The sequence below is a fragment of the Toxoplasma gondii genome, chromosome XII, assembly GCF_000006565.2.
Source record: "Toxoplasma gondii ME49 chromosome XII, whole genome shotgun sequence".
NCBI classification, from domain to species: domain Eukaryota; phylum Apicomplexa; class Conoidasida; order Eucoccidiorida; family Sarcocystidae; genus Toxoplasma; species Toxoplasma gondii.
Window position 1 is genome coordinate 280,293 of NC_031480.1, and position 18,295 is coordinate 298,587.

At 49.9% G+C, this 18,295-nt stretch overlaps 4 protein-coding genes across 4 annotated transcripts; 2 read left to right on the forward strand and 2 right to left on the reverse strand.

Moving 5' to 3' along the window:
- Positions 1–341: 341 nt before the first annotated feature.
- Positions 342–6,612, reverse strand: TGME49_300010 (hypothetical protein; the record flags this gene model as incomplete). Its single annotated transcript, XM_018782376.1, has 5 exons — positions 342–753; positions 4,120–4,428; positions 4,940–5,059; positions 5,695–5,935; positions 6,492–6,612. 5 exons carry the CDS (start codon positions 6,610–6,612, stop codon positions 342–344), a joined length of 1,203 nt encoding a protein of 400 aa, XP_018635204.1.
- A 1,702-nt stretch (positions 6,613–8,314) lies between these two features.
- On the forward strand, positions 8,315–13,854 carry RPL18 (ribosomal protein RPL18). Its single transcript, XM_018782375.1, has 6 exons — positions 8,315–10,661; positions 11,831–11,920; positions 12,452–12,617; positions 12,977–13,183; positions 13,630–13,728; positions 13,786–13,854. The coding sequence occupies exons 1-5, from the start codon at positions 10,659–10,661 to the stop codon at positions 13,725–13,727; spliced, it is 564 nt and encodes a 187-aa protein (XP_018635205.1). The 5' UTR covers positions 8,315–10,658; the 3' UTR covers position 13,728; positions 13,786–13,854.
- A 345-nt stretch (positions 13,855–14,199) lies between these two features.
- TGME49_299995 (hypothetical protein) lies at positions 14,200–15,636 on the forward strand (the record flags this gene model as incomplete). Its single annotated transcript, XM_018782374.1, has 2 exons — positions 14,200–14,416; positions 15,535–15,636. The coding sequence occupies exons 1-2, from the start codon at positions 14,228–14,230 to the stop codon at positions 15,634–15,636; spliced, it is 291 nt and encodes a 96-aa protein (XP_018635206.1). The 5' UTR covers positions 14,200–14,227.
- A 222-nt stretch (positions 15,637–15,858) lies between these two features.
- Positions 15,859–18,226, reverse strand: TGME49_299990 (archease family protein). The gene has a single exon (XM_018782373.1). The coding sequence runs from the start codon at positions 16,877–16,879 to the stop codon at positions 15,998–16,000; it is 882 nt and encodes a 293-aa protein (XP_018635207.1). The 5' UTR covers positions 16,880–18,226; the 3' UTR covers positions 15,859–15,997.
- Between the last annotated feature and the right edge of the window lie 69 nt (positions 18,227–18,295).

The window sequence follows — 18,295 nt, forward strand, 5'->3', positions numbered from 1 at the left end:
GCTTCTGCTGGACACTCCCATTCAGATCAAGAATATGAAGCGGTTTTTTTCGAACCGACTACTTGGAGCACTGAGTTCTTTCTGGGCATGGCAGGTCGAAAGAAGAGTCGTTTGGGAAAGAAATACCAGGAGAGGCGAGAAAGGCATTTAGCATGCGTCATTAAAGAAAGAGTGTAAGAGGTAACTTTAGGCACAAAGACCATCGCCTTCAAGGATGCACCTCCATGCACCGTGCAATTCGCTCTCAGACGGTCTCGAGAAGAAAAGCAACGAAGCAAAGCACACTTGAACTTGCGCCCGGTTAACAACGACCCTCTTCAAGGAGAGAAAGTCGCCGCCTGTCAACACACCTCCGGAATCGTCTGCGCGCGCTTCCTTGCATGCGTCGCCACTCGCGCTCTGACTGCTTTGACGCATTGGTCGTGGCGTCGGTTTTTGAAAATCAGGGAGCTCCAGGCGCGGAGGTGGAAACCGGAGAAGAGACTGAGGAGATTCGCGAGAAAGCAGCGACGCGTGCTCGGTTCCGTCACTCGTCTGCTGTCTGAATAAAGAGAAAAGAAACTCGGAAACACCGCAGATATCAACGCTGGAACACAAGTGTGAGTGAGGGCAGGTGGAAGCGTTGTCTGCTCCGTGGAGAGAACGGCTTCGACTCGAGGGGGAAACGAGAAGGGAGGCGATGCGGTCGCGAGACTCGTTCTTTCAGATTCTGTCGCCGAGAACAGAAAACTGACGAGAAACCAATTCGATTTCCTGCACAGAACACAAATCCACACAGACACCTCGAGAAAACGTCTCGTCTTCCATTCCCCAAAAACGCTGAGAGAGGCATGACAACTGGTAATTCCGTATACATATGTATACATATACATATATACATATATATATACTGTTGATGCACATGTAAACTCATGTGATGTCTATTGATGTTTACCTAGATGGATATGTGTGTATCAATGGGTGCCACGTTCAAGTTTTTCAGTGGAGGAACGCATGTCCGTGCATTCGACACTCCCCACGTCAGTCCATGTTCGTTGAGGACTTGTAGACACGGATACATAGATGTGTATATCTCAAGTATGCATGCATATATATATATATATATATGTATATGCATATATGTGCATATATATATATATATATATGTGCATGTATTTGGTTATTGTCTTCGATTCTTGCCACAGAAGGGATTCCAAGTTTGTCCATTTCGGAGACGTGTGTAGGGAAAGAGCGCGTTGTTCTAAGAAAGTGAGCGTTCGTCGAGAGGGACATAACTCGAGCCTTTTCTCTTTTCTCATTCAGAGCAGACGCCTATGTTGCCCCCCGTAACTCTCCCTTGGTCTTCCTAAAGCGAAAGCTCGGAACTTGCACAGAGGCGTCGGTCATTTCACGCTGACTGCGCTACTCCGGCTTGTGTACAGAAAGATTCGAAGTCTGAATTGCACTTCTTTCAAACACATGCATGCACCGCTGAACTATAGTCGCCTCGGAACCTAAGGGGGCGAAGCGAAGAAGCACTGAGCTCTGGGTGTATCGAGATCGAGAGGGAAAAGATGAAGAAGGAAGAAGCGCGCAGATTCTCAGATTGACATGTAAACAAGGAGACACAACTTCCCCTTTCGATCCCACCACAACCTTCAATCTCGCTCTTCAAGCCTACTAAAAATGAACATCAGAAAAGCGCAACGCTACCTTTTGTCTTCGTTCACTGCAGAGATACATATTTGCATTTACAGATATGTGTGTTTCTAAATGCACATGCTTATGTAATTCATGTCGTTACACTCATGTTTTCAGCGTCTTCTGATGGCTCTGCGACTTCGTCGAAAGCAAAGAGCGTGAGAGTGCAGGTGCTGCGCCCTCTCGGAATGCCAGGCAGGTTCGGCTCGAGCATTCTGGGCTGCTACGCATGCAACCGTTTTTTTTAAGACTCTTTGTTGTCTTCTTTTTCTCAGTTTGTGCTCTCTCGGAGAAGGGTCTTCTCTTTCTTGTGGAGAGAACGGAAGCGGCTCTGTGAAACGTGGGGAAAACTTTTTGTGAAAGAGACAACGAGACTGACAGACCGCGAAGAGGAACCAAGTGCGTTTTCCTTTGGAGCGTCGAGTGTATGGACGCCAGACACGGCCGGAGAAAGCGCAGACGGGTGTCGGAAATTCTCGACTTTGGGGAAGAATTGAACGAGAAAACGCGCAAGAAAACTTTGAGACTTCCTCGGCTTTAAATTGCGACTCTGATGCACAGCATTCCAACCATGTGCATGCACAAACGTCCATGCCAGCACCACAGCTTTCCCGTCGCTTCGTCCACCTGAGGAGGGCGAATCACGTCGCATAACTCGATACAAATTTGCAGAAATAGATGCATATATTCTCGTATGCATACACAAAATGTAGGTGAAGAAATAGGTAAAAAGACTTATAGCCGTATCTCGTTATATCAACTACATCAATTCGCAGATACAGAAAAGCACTTAAATTCAGATCGCTTCCATGTCTGAACGTAGGGAATATCGCCTGCTGAGGAATGAGACAGGTTTTCACGGACATAAACATCCTGACAGCTTCTGTGGAGAGGACTCCATTTATCTGTTTACCACGTGACTCCGCTTCTCTCTTCACGTATACACGTATTTGCATGGACATATGCGCATACATACTCCTATTTATATATATATATATATGTATACATGCACATATGTATATATTTATGCATTTTTATACAAGCGTTGGTCCATTTTTGAGGTGGCAGAGAAACCACGCGGCAGCGTCCCGTGAACAACGCGGTGGGGTGAACGAAGTTCACTCCGCATCGGGGACAGAAGCCTCTGTTACTCTTTGTCATCTCTCCAAGGCCAAGTGAATCTGACTAACTCTGCGTAGACTTCTGAGCAATTTGTGACAAAACAAAAGTATCTGCATGTTCAATCGGAACAGCTCTCTGAAAGGAAATGCCTTTCCCGTGCGTTCTAGGACGTACGCAGAGCCAGACGCTCACCGTTCCCCCTGGAAGGCTTCAGGCCTTCGTTTTCCAGATCCATATTCTTTTGTGCTTTCCACGACCAGCAGGTTGACTGCACGGTGAATTTCCACACCCTACGAAGACAACTCGAGTCGCGAGTTCTCTGTTCTACGCGTGAGATCTGATTTCCGGATTTCGCTCGTGAACGCGCGAATTCGCACGCATCTACAGCTGCGGGGAAACTCTTCAGAAAAATGCGGTTTTCTCGTGGGCGCGTCTCGGCGCCGGGCCGCCCTGTGTCGGCAGCGAGCGAAAAAACCACGGCAGCTGTCCCTTGGCCTTCTTTGCAACGTCGCTTCTCTCTGCGTCTCTCCCGCCTCGGCAACGGACGAAACGCGAAGGAAAGTCGGCGACTTTCAGCGTTTTTCACTTCTTCGGAAAGTCACGGAACGCATCAACTCTTGAACGCATTGACAGGCACCATGGAGAACACGATGTACTGTTACACGAGTGCCAGAGACCTCCTTCTCACAAGTGATTGCTTCGAGCCACCATGCAGGTACGGCAACTGCGCGCAACGCATGGCAGATTGCTCGACAGAACTCAATGGCAAAAGTAACGACGTGAGAACTCTTCACATTTTCCGCTTCCTCTCTCTGGATTCTTCGACACGGCTCGACAGAGAGACCCCCGCAGAGTACACTGCATGCACTGGGTGACTTCGGAACTTTTGCTTGTTCTCCTTCGCTCTCTAAATGGACATGGTTTTCACGAATCCGCGGTCGAACTACAGCTGGAGGAAGCTACGTGTGTCGTAGGTGGAAAAGGCGGACGACCGCCGTGAACATTTTCGGCTTTTTTGTCCTCACAGCTACAGATGGTCGCCTCCCTTCCGAGCTGTCTGTACAGCAAAAAGGTCTTTGCCGACGGAGAGACCCACAGATTTTTCACCTTCGTACTCCCCGAGGGGGACGCACGACACAGAGGAAACGAACGAAAGAGGAGAGAGAAACCGAGAGAGCAGAGACGAAGAGATAACGAATGAGGAGACGAGACGAAGCCGGAAGAAACCTGTGAGCAACGATGAAAACGAAGGAGAGGAAAGAAGACGGCGCGCAAGGTGTTTGACGCGCATCCTCTCTCGTGGTTAACTTCCCTTACAGGTCAGACGAACTTCTCTGTTGTCCTTGTGAGAGGTTGTGGCCGCCTGTGAATACTGCATACAGACTTTGCTTCGCGGCTTGCAGGAAACTGAAAATCTCTGCCTCGATGCCTTCACCCTTTGCATGCAAGCTCTGTTCCTTTTCGAGCACGGAGGCGGGCGTGACCAGCACTGCGAACAGACGATCAATCCAACTCAAGAAGCTGTCGCTCCATCCCCAGAGAGAAGACAATGCGTCTTGCAGAAAGTCGTCCACTGCGTTGAGGTAAGGCAACACCGCTGGATCTCGCTGCTGGAACAGCGCAGGTCTGCATGCAAACGAAAACAAGACCCGGGAGGAGACTGGATCGCCACCGGGCGAGCAATGTGCAGTGTCGAAAAGAAACTCGCCGAAAATGCACAGAAATCCAAACAACACAAAATGCAAGCACCTGCACTGCAGCGTTCGTAGACCTATACACAAAGACGCAGAGACAGACAGGTCGACAGAGAGGCAGATGGAGAGACAAAGACAAACAAAGAGATTGAGACAGACAGCGATAGAGAGATAGAGAGAGATCGAGAGAGATAGAGAGACAGAGTGAGCGATAGAAAGAAGAAGATAGAGTCAGAGAGAGAGATAAACGTCGGTAGATCGACAGAGCAGAGATGGAGACACGGACGGACATGCACATGTGGGCGTATACAGACAAACTTGTGGAAAGCAGTGCCTGGCATTTTTACTTCCGGCAAAAAAGCATACGACGGCGCTGTTGATTGTGACGCATTCGTCGTCAGTCAAGGATCTGTACTTCCGCGCGTTCAGAGAACGAGACGTACCCGATGACAAAGTAGTAGCCCTTTACGCAGTAGAAAACGAGGACTAGAAGAGCGAGAAAAAAGAGAACAAAAGTTACAGGTCGGAGAACCGTTCGCCATATGATCGCCCAGACGAAGTACCTGCAGGCAACGCATTCCTTACGGAAAGAAATCACTGAAAAGAAGTCAAGAAGGGAGTAAAACCAACGGAATAAAAGGCAAACGACGAAACGAAGAAAAAGAAAGAAAAAGAATGGCAAAAACGACGGTGGAAAGGGTGGTGCTAAGAAAAACAGACGACCAGACGAAGATGCCACGCAGTAAATCTTGAGGAACGTTTAGCCTGGCAAGCCTACACAGGAGTTGAAAAAAGCTCCCAGTTGCATGCGACCGCTAGTTCTGGGTCGTAAAGGACAGGAAGCCGAGAAGTGAAGGGTACGGCAACATCGATAAAAAACAAAGCACAGAAAGTGCCTCTCCCTATGTGGAACGAAGCATTAAACCTAAAAGGGAACCAATGTTACTCACAGATAAATAGAAAAAAACATCGAAATATACACAAAGACATAAATGTCTATCTGTCTATTTATGTATAGATACACATATATAAATGTATATATGTAAATGTATATATATATATATATTTATTTATTTATATAAATGCATATTGCGTATAGAGTGGGAGTTTTTCTTTTTTTCAGACTCTTGTGTTGCATTTGACTCTTCGGAGAGTTTCACGTTCTTCTTCTGAGACATTTCCTTTTTCAGTGGCTTACATGAAAGAGACGAACTCCGCCATGGTCATCGCAGAAACTATCCACGAGAGAGGACGTTGCCATGGCTTTCCTTCTGCGTGGTTGTTGCCTGCGTCATAGAAACTGCGGGGAGAACTGAGAGATCCCTTCTTCGCGAAAGAAGTCCAGAAAGACGAAGTCGGAGGCGCCTCGACTCTGAGTCTCTCGACGTCCATGTGAGTCTCCACGAAGGTCCGAAACCAGCGCATGCGAAACACCGAAGCTAGAAACAGAAGAAAACAGCGGCGTTTCGAGCGAGGTAGACTCACGGGTGCAGCTCACGCAAACAGCGACAGAACTGCATTCGGGGACTGAACAGCTCCAGTTGAGACGCAGAGGCAGAGCGAAAAAATGTAGATTTACACGTGGAGCGAGAGATTTTGATGGGAGGTACGCAGAGAGATATACAGAGACAGACAGATAGACGGATATAGAGAGAGCTAGAGAGAGATATAGAGAGATAGATCAGCAGATCTATGGTTTGGTAGACAGATACACAGACACATGCATATATATATATATATATGTATATATATATATATGTATATACAGAGAGAGAGGGAGCGATAGACATGGATAAATATACATATTCATAGAGGTTGAGAGACATATCTAGATACGCAGGTGGATATGTACCTCTTCGAGAGATGTAGAAAGACATGTGAATCGACAGACTGCCACAAAGGAAACTGTTGCGGTCTCAGCTGGACAACGAACATGGCGCGCGCCGTTCTATCTGGAGAAGTCCTTTCTCTGTTCTGATTTCTTTTTCGACTTACGAACACGAAGAGGCAGCAGTTGATCCTCTGCTCCTCTGTCGACATTTGCGACGTAGACCGCGTGGACCATTACCCAGACGCTCAGCAAGAGTGCCGTGAGCATCGTGCGTGCAAAACCCATTTTTCGAAAAATCGGCAGGCGACGTCTCTGGAGTTTTCGCTCTTCTCTTCCTCCAGCGACCGCTCCGAGGGAAATCGCGAGGAAAGGCAAGCCAGCAGGTCCGCTGCAAGACCTCTGTTACAACTCCAGAAGTGAAGCATGCCCCTCGACTACCTGAGTGTCCGAGAGTTGCCGGGACAGTTGCTTCATTCGAAATCCAGGAAGAAACCCACAGAACTGCATTCAAACACAAGAAACGCGACATCGAGCACCGCAGCGTTTCAAAGAATCGAAGTCCACGGACTTACCGCTATACCTGTATTAGATGTAGATACGTATGAGACAAAGACACATATACTTGTGTAGGTATCCAGGCGTGGAAGTTTGTGTGCATGGATGCAGAAACTTTTTCAGATGCACGGTTTGACGGCTGGGGTCAAGACGAACGCGGAAAGAGAAGAGGAAGCACCCTCGGTGAAAAGGCAGGCACCTGGATTTAAAAGTGGAGAACACCGAGTTTCGCTCGAGTCTGAGAACGGAATGGGGAAAAAACAGAGACACGCCGACAGGCAGCTTGTTCTCAGTACAGTTGCTCCTCCGTCCAGAGGCCGTCCTTTTTTTCGGAGCTCTGTGCTTTTCGCGGTCGAAAGTCTCTCGAAGAAAAAAGTAAGCTGGAGAAAAAGGCGAGTGACAGTTTTGCACGAAACGTCTCGCGTTTCACTTGAAGGCTCACAGCTTTTCCCGGCGCTTCTGCGGCGACGCGCTTGCGACAGAAACCGCACGACGGCGACAGGGTTTCACCGTAAAACGCTCAAGGAAAACGAGAAGAAACGCCTTGCCAACCGCCCGATCCGTTTTCCGTCGTTCCTGCGTTTCCCTTCCGCGAATTTGCCACTTTCAACTGGACTTGCTTGCCTCAACACGTGACGAGCTGCACGACACAAATCTGTCGGCGAGTTCGGCATGCAGAAAGTTCCTTCGTGTGTGTCATGGCAACGAAAACAAAGGAAAGCACGCATCTGCGCAGAAAAGGGCGCGAGCCGAAACGGAGAAAACGGAAGAAGCAGCAGGAAAACACCCGTGCAATGTCGGGCAATGTCTGGCGGGGCTTGTCGCCGCGGCTGGATGAGGGTTGTCTTGCTGAAAACTCGCGGCTATGTGTCACACGAGAGAAGAACAAAGACACACAGACATTTCGCCTTTTTCGACTTTTCGACGCCGCTGTTTCATCCCGATTTTTTATTAGAATATCCACGAACAGTCTCCGTTACAGCGACTGCATGCAACACAGAGCGTCGGAGGCGCGAAAACAAGACACTGCTAGATGCGCCACACACGCTCTCTCGATGCCGCTTCAAGCCAATTTTTGGAACTCAGAGCGGTTGAAGTCTTTTGCCGAAACAGGAGTCAAATCGAAGGCCTGTCTCTCAGCTCACCTATGCACAGCATTCAAATCAAAAAGACACTCACGCTCTACAGCTCTCTGCAGCACATAAAGAGTATACACATTCATATACAGAAGGAGACAGGGCTGTACACGCGTGTATCTGGAGAGAAAGAGAGGCAAATGTAGCAAACGTATATAAATATATATATATATATACGTAAGCACGTATATATTTGTGCATATGGAGAGAGAGATGTACATATATATATATATATATATATATATGGAGAGAGAAATGTAAATGTATGTATATGTGAGAAAAAAGAATTCGAAATGCTCGGGGACTGAACGCTATGAAGGCTACAAAGAAGTAGTCTAGATGCACACGTCGTCAAAGGTAACGAGTTGCCAGTGAGGATCGCTAGAGGTAAGGTGCATTCACACCAGATCGACGCGTGCACCGCAGTGTGTGGGTAAATCCACACTCCTCCATTTCCCTGGGTGTTTGTGTGTGCGAACGCATGCACTCGTTCTTAAAATGTTCATTTGCACATGCGTGCTTGTGTGTCTACGAAGAACTGCTCAGAAATAATCACGCCCAGTTCGCATGGGGTTTGTAGCGCGAACAACCGCGCTCTCCTCGACCGCCCAATGTGTATGGCATCTTTCTTCGTACAGATTGGTCACAGATGCTGGTTTTGCAAAGATGCCCTGGTGGAGGTGAATTCTACAGAAACCGGATATCCAAAGACACTTCACGAGCATCCAGCAAAGCGAGAAAAGGCTTCAAAGGCAGTTTTCTGGACCGAGCGTCGTCCTTTAAACGAAGGTTCCTCGCTTCCTGTGGAGAGAGAAACGGTGAAAATGTGTCCAGGGATTCGCAGCAAAAAACTCGTCCATTTCGGGGGCACTGCCTTTCCTGAAATAAAAAACGGAGTTCTTGAGTCCGTGTCATCTCGCCTGACCAATTTTTCGTCTGAAGTTCTCGCGAAGAAAATCTATGCAAGTTTGGAAACAGTCTCCGTGCTCTTTGATTTCGAGATGTGTAGCCAGTGACGCTTCTTCCCCAGAGAGCGAAAGCCGCGAATGCAGAAGAGCTATGTGTCTTCACACACTCACATCGAATCCCTCTCCAAACACGGATGCACATGCATACACAAACCGGCCTCTGTGGACTCGACGTGAAGACGGCAAAGTGCTGACGCGGGAAACAGCGGCTCGTCGTATGGCCATCACAACCCCATTTGTGGGTGAGGCGGTGAACGCAAATCACGCGCAAGAAAGAAGCGTTCGCTGCCCAGTAAATCGGATGAGGACATGACAGAAGACTGTAGGAGGCACGTCTACGTGCTCTGATACTTGGGCGACGAACAGCGACACCCTCGAAAAGTGACATACTCATTGCACGGAGACATGCACTTATGGAACACCATGTACAGGCACAGTAAGTATATATATATATATATATATATGTATATACATCGGCGGTAAAGTAAGAAGACATAGATTCACTTGCAAGTACCGGTAAAATCTGTGCATTGAGAAAGGCATTTGGATGCACAACAGTGAACACAGACGGTGCCAGCTGCAAAGATGGACATTCTGATCCTTGTGCTGGCGTATCATCGCCTGTATCCCTCTCCGGTTTTGAAATGTGGCAGGGAAATATCCTTCGCACAAACCCCCGCTGCGACGCGGCTGTCGCCTTCGAAGTTCAGGGAACTAAAGACCGCCGAATATGTTTTCGCGCAAGTTGAACCTTTCAGTGCTTTCGAGTCCTGAGGAAGGCGCCCATTTCGGCAGCCATCAACCTCTCGAGAACGAGCTGCTGGATGTCGTAACCCCAGCAACTCCGTGACACGGAACCGGACATTCGCGCAGTGGTTCATCGGTAAATTGCATTCGCAAACGCTGCTGAATCCCTACCGAGCTAACAGTTTTACGGACGACAGCTTTCACGCGCAAGCTGCCGGGTTACCTCTCACGTATTCTGCCAGCTGAATCAGAAGGCGCGGCAAAGCTACAAAGTTAGTTCGCCCGTCAGAAACGCCAGCGCGTCTTTTTCTAGCCGCCGACTCCCTTTGTCGGAAACCCATTCACACCAACTACCCCCGTCTCTAGGGTCGGCAAAAGCTCCCGTTCTCTGTCGATAGCCTCTCCACGTGAAACTATCTAAAAAGTCCGTCAGTTGAAAGGACAACTACGCCATAGCTAAATCCGTCATCGATCTGAAGTCGCAAAAAAAAGCACCCCGCCACGCAGGCCAATGCTGAGAGCCGGAATCATCCGTTGTTTCACAGACGCGCCACGGGACCATCCAAATCGAAGAGTCGAACGATTCGAGAGAGTCTGCGTTGTTTGAGAAGTCATTCCCCTGCGCTGCAGCGATCTGGAGAAAAGATGGCCGGTGAAAAGCCTCGCTATTTTAGAGAGTTGCGCCGGCTCTGCTTTCCCCGCTGTGGTTTTTCCGTTCACACCCAATATACGCCGGCGGGACTCGCGCGCGGTAGGGCCATGCAAGGGCGATTTTTCTCACGGCAACCACCGCAGAGGTTCGTTTCTCTTTCGTTGGATTTCTTTTTGTGGCGTTCTCGAGAGAGGAGACGACGCAGCCTGCGGGGCTCAGCTTTTTTCTTTAACGGTTTGGGCTGTCTCTGTCTCGTCTGCTCCCCGACTAAAAATGGTAAGGCTCTTGCTTCGCTGCGCCTCTCCCCCCTCTTTCTCTCCCGGTGTGTGGGGCATTTCTCTCCGCCCTTCGGCGCGCTTCGCCCTCGAAATGTGTACCGAACTCCCGAGTTTTTCGCCTCTCTTCTTCCAAGAAAAAACGGAAAACCCCCCTCGCGCGCTCGATCCGTCCGACGCCTCGCCCCCCGAAAAAACTCAATTTCCCCGCGGCCGCGCGTGGCGTTCGGCGTGCCGATGCGGAGTTCCGAATCGCGGAAAGCGGGGAGGAGCGGGGGGGCAGAGAAAATGAGACACCACCGGGAAAAGCGAGGGAAAGACACATTCCAAAACTTTCATGAAGGTGCTGGATACCCAGGCTTCTTGCCCGTCCACGGGAGGGCACATCCAGCGTACCCGCGGACGCGGGGAGGGAAAGGGAGAGTTCCCCGTGCAGGAACAACGAGCGAGAAGAAGGAGCTGTCGCGCTGTGAAATGTTTTTTCTTTTCCTGTTGGAGAGTTTGCTTTCGTGTCAGCTGGTCTCTCTTGCGTTTGGACTCTTCGACGAATGGCTGAGAACGGGGGGTGTGCCGGCTGCTTCCCTGTAAACGGCACCTCTCTGCGGAAGCCTCGCCCATGGATGTCTATGCATACGTTTTCGTCGAGGACCAAGCTACTGCTCTCCCGTGTTTGCATGTAGAATTCCCGTTCCACGCCACCACGGGATAAGATACTGACAACTGAGTTCGATGGGGCTGTTGTTGTCAGGATGTGAGGGCGCTTGCGTGACTGCTTTGAACACTGCGGTTTCTCTGTACAGACTGTGTCTCGCGAGTCTGATGCAAAGATACTCTCGGGCGGTTTTGCCGGGGTTTCGTCTCTGAGAATCTGTGTGGAACTGCGTCGGTTCTGGGTTTCCCGTGACCTTTGACTCATCGAAGGGTCTTTTTACCAGCGTTTCCTGGGGAGAGGCGGTACAACAGAAAAGAGTCTGTCCGTTCTGCTCGTCTGGCGTTTCTGTGGTGTTCACCTCCGAGACTAAAGAGAAGTGGAGAATTGACTGCAGCAGTCTGTCCTTCAAACATGAGCAGAGGAGAGGTGGTTTTGCGAACTTTAGCAACACACAGACAACCTGTGAAAATCCTCTGGTCATCGGGGAAAATCGTCGATGTGTTTTCGGTTTCTTTCAGGGTATCGATCTTGAGCGCAACGGCCGCAAGAAGAAGGGCGGTCGCCGGACTGTCAAGTCCCAGAACCCGTACCTTCGTCTTCTTGTGAAGGTAAGGCTTCTCTCTGTGCAGTAAAGTCCTCGTTCTCCGGTTCTTTTTCGTTGTCTTTGTGCACAGCCGAAAGGCTCCTCCGTGTGAACGTCCAGCAGGCACACACAAGTTTTAAGGTCCGTTTTGGGGCGTTTTCGCTGCCGGCCCTCTGGTCTTCGCGACGACACTGCCTGCGAGCCGAGAGGCGTTCTCAATGAAAGAAATGTCTCCTTGGGAAGTCGGCGTCGAACGCCTGTGGCGCAGAGTCAGCCTGAACCTGGAGAGACTTCAGGCCTTTGGAACGCCGGTTGAGGTTTTGTGTTTCTCGTGAGAGTTGGTGAACACTGCTCGTGGACATGTCACTGGCGCACAACCGTGCATGCGTTTCTGTGAAGACGCGCCGTGCCAGAACAGCTTGGTCAAACGCTTGCTCGCTTGCCGGTGTGGGTTGGGGTGCAAATGGCATGCTCATGTGGCTTGTAAGAGCTCGACTTGAAGCGATTTCTGACAGAGGTGGAGATGCCTTTTCCGAGATGCTGTATGACTTTGCAGCTCTACCAGTTTCTGGCGCGTCGCACCAACAGTCGCTTCAACGCCGTGGTGCTCAAGCGCCTCATGAACCCCAAGAGGCTGAAGGCTCCGATGTCCCTCTCGAAGCTCGCGCGCCACATGAAGGGCAAGGAGGATCACATTGCGGTGCTCGTCGGCTCTGTCACTGGTGCGTCGACACAGACTTGGAGCCATCCGGGGATGATCATGGCGCGCGAAACGCAGAGAAGACATGGGGGACATGCCGCGGTCTGTGCAGGCGCGCGGCCTTTCTTGCTGTTCGCTCTGCAGAGGCGCGTTTGTCGTGTGAGCCAGTGTGGAGCTGCTTTTCCAGGTGTAAACCTCCGGAACGAAGCGTCGAGGCAGTCCCAGGTGTCTGGCGCAGACTGCTCGTGTCGAGTGTACAGACACCTCAGTGCTTCGTCAGGGTGTTCACGTGCGAGGATTGCACAGCTTTCACGGGTTTTGGGGCTGCGTCGTGGTTTTTCTGAGTTTGACGTGCGTTCCGGGTGTTCTTCCGTTCTCCAGATGACATCCGCATGGTCCACGCCCCGAAGTTGACGGTCTGCGCTCTGCGTTTCTCGGAGACTGCGCGTCGTCGCTTGGAGAAGGCGGGAGGCGAGTGCCTCACCTTCGATCAACTCGCTCTGCGACGTCCCAAGGGTTCCAAGTGTGTCCTTCTCCGCGCCGCCACCAAGAGCCGCGAGGCTGACAAGCATTTCGGCGCTGCCCCTGGTAGGCAGGTTTCCTTTCTCGTTTGTGTTTTGTGTTCTTCCTCTCGGGAATTGCCCTCTGGTGGCTGCGCCGCAGGTCGGGCTTCGAGACGAAGCGCGCCCTGCACTCGCACTCCGTGCCAAGTGCTCTCTTTTGCGTCGAGATGTTCTACGCGAACACGCTAAACTCACACAGCATGCATACAGATGTACACAGCTATATATATATATATACATATATATATGTATATATGTATATATATATGTATATAGGGCACAAAAGTAGTTGCTTATGAGGGCACGTACGTTAATACCTGCATACCATCATACCAGTACAGGGACTCTCATTCGTGCTTATGCATGCGCATATCTGTAATTATATGTGTGAGTAGAGACCGGTGTTTATTGCGTTGGGATGTGTGATTCTTTGCACGCGTTTAAATTCAACGATTGTTTTTTGGTTTGCAGGTACTCCGGGCTCCAAGGCCCGCCCGTATGTGCGCTCGACTGGTCGCAAGTTCGAGAAGGCGCGTGGACGCAGAAAGTCCCGAGGCTACAAGAACTAAGGTGCTTTTTCAGAGTTTCTGTCGGAGGGGAAGAAGCATTCTCATCTTCTCTGTTCAGTCTCTGTGTTAACTCTGCGAACGTCCTGTCGCTGGCGTAGGAGACAATCCGTAATTTCGTTGCCTGTTCTCCACCCCTCGCGGGGAGCGGCGCTCGAACGAAGCACATCGCAGTGGCTTGTATTCGGGCACTCCCGACTCGGAAGGCGTCTCACCCGTTAAACCCCAGTGCACGCACAACAAGAGATCCCCCTGAAACGAGACAGCGGCGAGACACACAAGGATATTTTTATTTGTAGGGAACTCTCTTTGGAGTTAGCTTTTTCTTATAGGGTAGAGGCAGATGATGCGTTGACAAGGAAATACAGAGAAATGCGATCTGAACGATGTCTTCGAAGTAGAGGGTTTCCTTGTGAAACACGGCTGCCGTTTGTCGCACAGGAGGCGGTGTTCTAGGATCTGTTGGAGCCTTGAGGGTGTCTGCACAGCGAGGGAATGAAAGGATGTTCTCCGTGCAGATTCGCAGCAAAGCAGACGTTTTATGGGAAGATGGCAACCAGCGAAAAAAAGGACTCAGTGTTCGTACAGCTCGAATACACAGGGTTGCTCCACTCGTTGCTGGATGCCACGAAAATGCACAAAACGTGGTCAGGAACAACACAAGAGAACTGTCATGTCTTAAACAAAGACAGGTGAGATCCCGGGTGCGAGAATTTCAACTCTTAGCACGTACATTTCCGCACACAAGCGTTCTGTAGAACCTAGAAATGCCATACACTCTGCAGCAGGGAGTTTAACTGTAGTTGTTCTTTCTTTCGATGCCGGCATCCCCTGCGTGCAAAAAATTGGGGACTTTGCAAAGCACGCAATGTGTGGACAGCCGTACTTGGAGTCTTGATCGAACTGCGGCGTCAGCTACAGCTCAAGTTACCTCTCAAACGGTGGATGTCGTGTCTTCAGCAAATACGCAGAAATCTTTGTATCAACATAAATTCAACTCTCGAGAGCCACCGTAGCTCACGTCTTGCCGATCCGTGAAAGCGCCTTACCGAAAGCGCTTTGGCGATATTGTCTACACTCACAGAAGTAGCTTTTGTTGTGAACAAGCACTTCTACCTGGTTACATGTTCTGCACATCACATATTAATTCATGTACTGGCAAAAGTTGACACATACAGATCTGTATATACGTGCATGTATAGATCTACATACGTGTTTCTACATGTATATGTGAGCGAATGCCCAGTCATATACACTTCTCTATGCATAAATACATATACATTTTTTTACATACATTTATGTATAGCCAAATGTTTACAGATATACCCATATATATATATATATATATATATATGAGTGGCTGCCGCTACTGTGGACGGTGAAGCTCCATCGATGATTCTTCACTGTCAGTGTATTGCATGGGGACAACGGCTTTTCGTTTTGGTGTCATGAGAAACAGTTGTGTCTTCAGCGATTTAGTAGAGTTCATAAAATGACTTCAAAGCTTAGAGACAGACGCTGTCAAACGTCCTTGCTGCGTGACGAGTCCAAGAGGATCTTGGTTCCCAACGGAGACACCGCCTTTGTTTCTTTTTATCTTTTTCCCGGCTTTCATCTCTCTGTCTAGATACGTATGTACACCTGTATGCACTTCTCTATCTACCTATATGGATTTCTCTAAGTATCTCTACGCACTGCTCTATCTACCACACCTGTTTTTATATACATACAAATATATAAACATATATATTTACACATAAATATATATTCTTTTTTCTTGAACATGTTTATCGGCTGCTCCTCTGTCTAGTCAGCACCGGCGCGCGAGCACGATAAAATCAGTTACGAAGGCGCAAGGACGTGGCATTCTTCTCTAAACAGCCTTTATGTGAGGCCTGGCGATTTCTCTTGAATCTGTCTTGAATCTGTGGCTGACTCTCGTCACTGAGCAAACGTAACTGTGGAACACTGGAAGCCACTTGCTTCCCCGGCTGCAGCAGTCCAGTCCGGGGATCCGTTAACTGTGGGCGCATGCACTCGAGCTTCTCCCGTTCCTTAACAGATGGAGGAAAAGCAGGGCACTTCCGAAGTTTCGCGCAATCCGTCTCGGGGTTGGACGTGAACATGGACGTTTGCTTTCCTTCAATTAGCTCAGAGAAGTCCTTGAAATGGAGCGAACAGGGAACCGGAAAGACAGAAAAGGGAAGCCGACACGCAAAAAGTACAAGTTTTAACAAGTTGAGTGTCTGCAAGAAGCGAGACAGTTGAAGCCGTTAAATGTCCACGAGGACAAAAACTTCGACAGGCTTCTCACCCCTTGTCTCTCTGTCTGTTTCTGCCCCCCCTTCGGACCCTAGAGCCTCTCTCTGCGGCTTTCGCCAGATTTTCATTTCGTGCATTGTGATCGCTTTGACCTCTGTCCCCTGTGAGTGCTTCGTCCGGTCAAAGCGTTCGCCCGCGACCTCACAGACGAGGCGTCCATTTGCGGAGTCGAGTTCAGTGACAGAGACTTTGCGTGCTACGAAGTAGTCACTTCCGTAGAGGAAAAGCAATTCATCGAGAAAGTGGAAAAGCAAGTCTTCCAAGTCTCTCCCTGAAACGTCGATCGTTCGCCGCTCGCGCGCCTCCACGCGCCCAGTATCTGTCATGTAGTGGAAGAGCGCCTGTCCTGCTCTTTCAAACGCTTCTCCGAGCGACGAACCCCAGGCGTGGATGATGACATCGGCAGTGTGGTCCAGATACTCGAACCCGCAACGTCTGTCTGTGTCCGCGGCCGGAGCAGGAATTCCCGCGTTTTGACGACCTTCCATGGACTTTTCTCCACTTTCTACAGTCGAAGCGAGTGAGTCTGAGGGCTCTACGCAACTGCGCGGCTGGTCTGTTGGCCGACAGGGACTATGCTCGAATGGTGCGGGAGGTTTTGCTAAGGACACAGCCGTGTGTGCAGGGTTTTGGGTCTCTCTATCTCGCGAAGAGGAAAAGGGAACAGTGTGAGTGTCTGTGTTCGAAAAGCAACCGTCCAAATCGACAGGTTGTCTGTGGTGTTTCCGCGTGTGTGGGCGGGGGGGAAGCGACCTCACGGACACACCCGCGACCTCGATCACTGGGGGGTCCGCTTTCGCACTCGCCTCCGAGCCAGAGACATTTTCTTCCATTTTCCGGACAAACAACAAGCAAATCACTCCACCACACCCCCTGCGCAGCGTCTAATTTCCTTCTTCTAGAACAAGGTCCCCAACCTCAACCACCCGTGAAAACAAGAAATCAGTGTCCACGCAGAGAGGAGTGGCGCTTCTCACTCCCCTTGACTGCGAAGATTCTTCTGTTGAAACCGACACACTTCTTCCCTTTTTGACGAACCAGATGAACAGTTCAAGCGCCGACAAGACGGAGACGGGAACTGACGAAACAAAGCATTTCTCCCATTGGAGCCAGAAAAACGGAAAACTCGAGGCGCTCCGAGTCGGCACGCGCCAAACTTTCTCCAGCTGCTTTCGCGGAAAACCGAGTTTCCATGCGTGCAGACTTTTCACGAGTCCTCAAACATGGGACTGTGTGGGATGGACGTTGTAAACTCTTCACTGAAAACTGCAGATCCTGGGGGTTTTCCGTCGCCCTATTGAGCTTTTGCCGACCGGCGACATATCAGCGGGGAGGGAAAGGTGCACAACACAGAAAAACTGAAGCTGAACCGCGGCAGATGAAGAAAAAACGTCAAAGAGCTCTGTCCGTTTTCTCTGCGCTTCTCTGTGGCCAGAAACGAGCTCTGTCCAGCCCCAGCAGCGTCCGCTTTCCTCGTCGCCAGATAGAATTTTACGGAAGAGAAAGAGCGAGGGAAAAAAGAACGACAAAAGCCGACCGACGTCGTTTCAGCAGCAGACCTATGCGAGGATCTGGAGAAAGCTTGGGAATCAACCATGGAGGCGAGGAAGTGACCGTTCTACAAGTTGAGAGTGTCTACAGACAGGAAAGTCACTCTTCCGACAGGCGCCGTACCGGACTCTCGAGTCAAAACGTGTTCGTTTCCGGACCGACCGCGGGAAAAAAAGACTTTCTGCGGTAATTCTTCGGACGAGAACCAAAGAAACAAAGGAGAAAAACAAGTTGAAGGACACAATGAACAACGAAAACGGGAAACCAGACTTCCCTTGAAAAGCAACAGGAGACATGCATGCACGGACTCAGAGCTGTCCACGAGTAAAGTACCTGATGAGAATTCCTAGCACAGACGGTCTTATTTGCCAGGTTTTTCTTTGGATTCATGCTGGCAAACGGTCGGAAACACAAACTGAAACTTCTTTTAGCGTTTACAACGCATACAAGTCTCAATCGTGGCTGGTGTATCTCAAGAGAGAAACCTGTGTCGGTGATGCTTTTCGAGGCAGCAGAAACTAGCCGGCACACGATCCCTGACATACCACTTTTTCGCAGGTGTACCGCTCGCGTGATTTTCCAGCTCCCACCACATGGAAGAATTCCGAAATAGCACCTACAACAGCACGGCTGCAGTGAATTTTAAAAGGATAAAGATACCATCATCGAGTCCAGAGTCGTAGATACAGACGAGTAGA

Coding starts and splice junctions, on each gene's coding strand:
- RPL18 (XM_018782375.1), top strand. Junction 12,618..12,976: donor GCTCGTCGGCTCTGTCACTG/GTGCGTCGACAC, acceptor TCCGTTCTCCAG/ATGACATCCGCATGGTCCAC. Junction 13,184..13,629: donor GCATTTCGGCGCTGCCCCTG/GTAGGCAGGTTT, acceptor TTTGGTTTGCAG/GTACTCCGGGCTCCAAGGCC.
- TGME49_299990 (XM_018782373.1), bottom strand. CDS start 16,879: ATGGAAGAAAATGTCTCTGGCTCGGAGGCGAGTGCGAAAGCGGACCCC.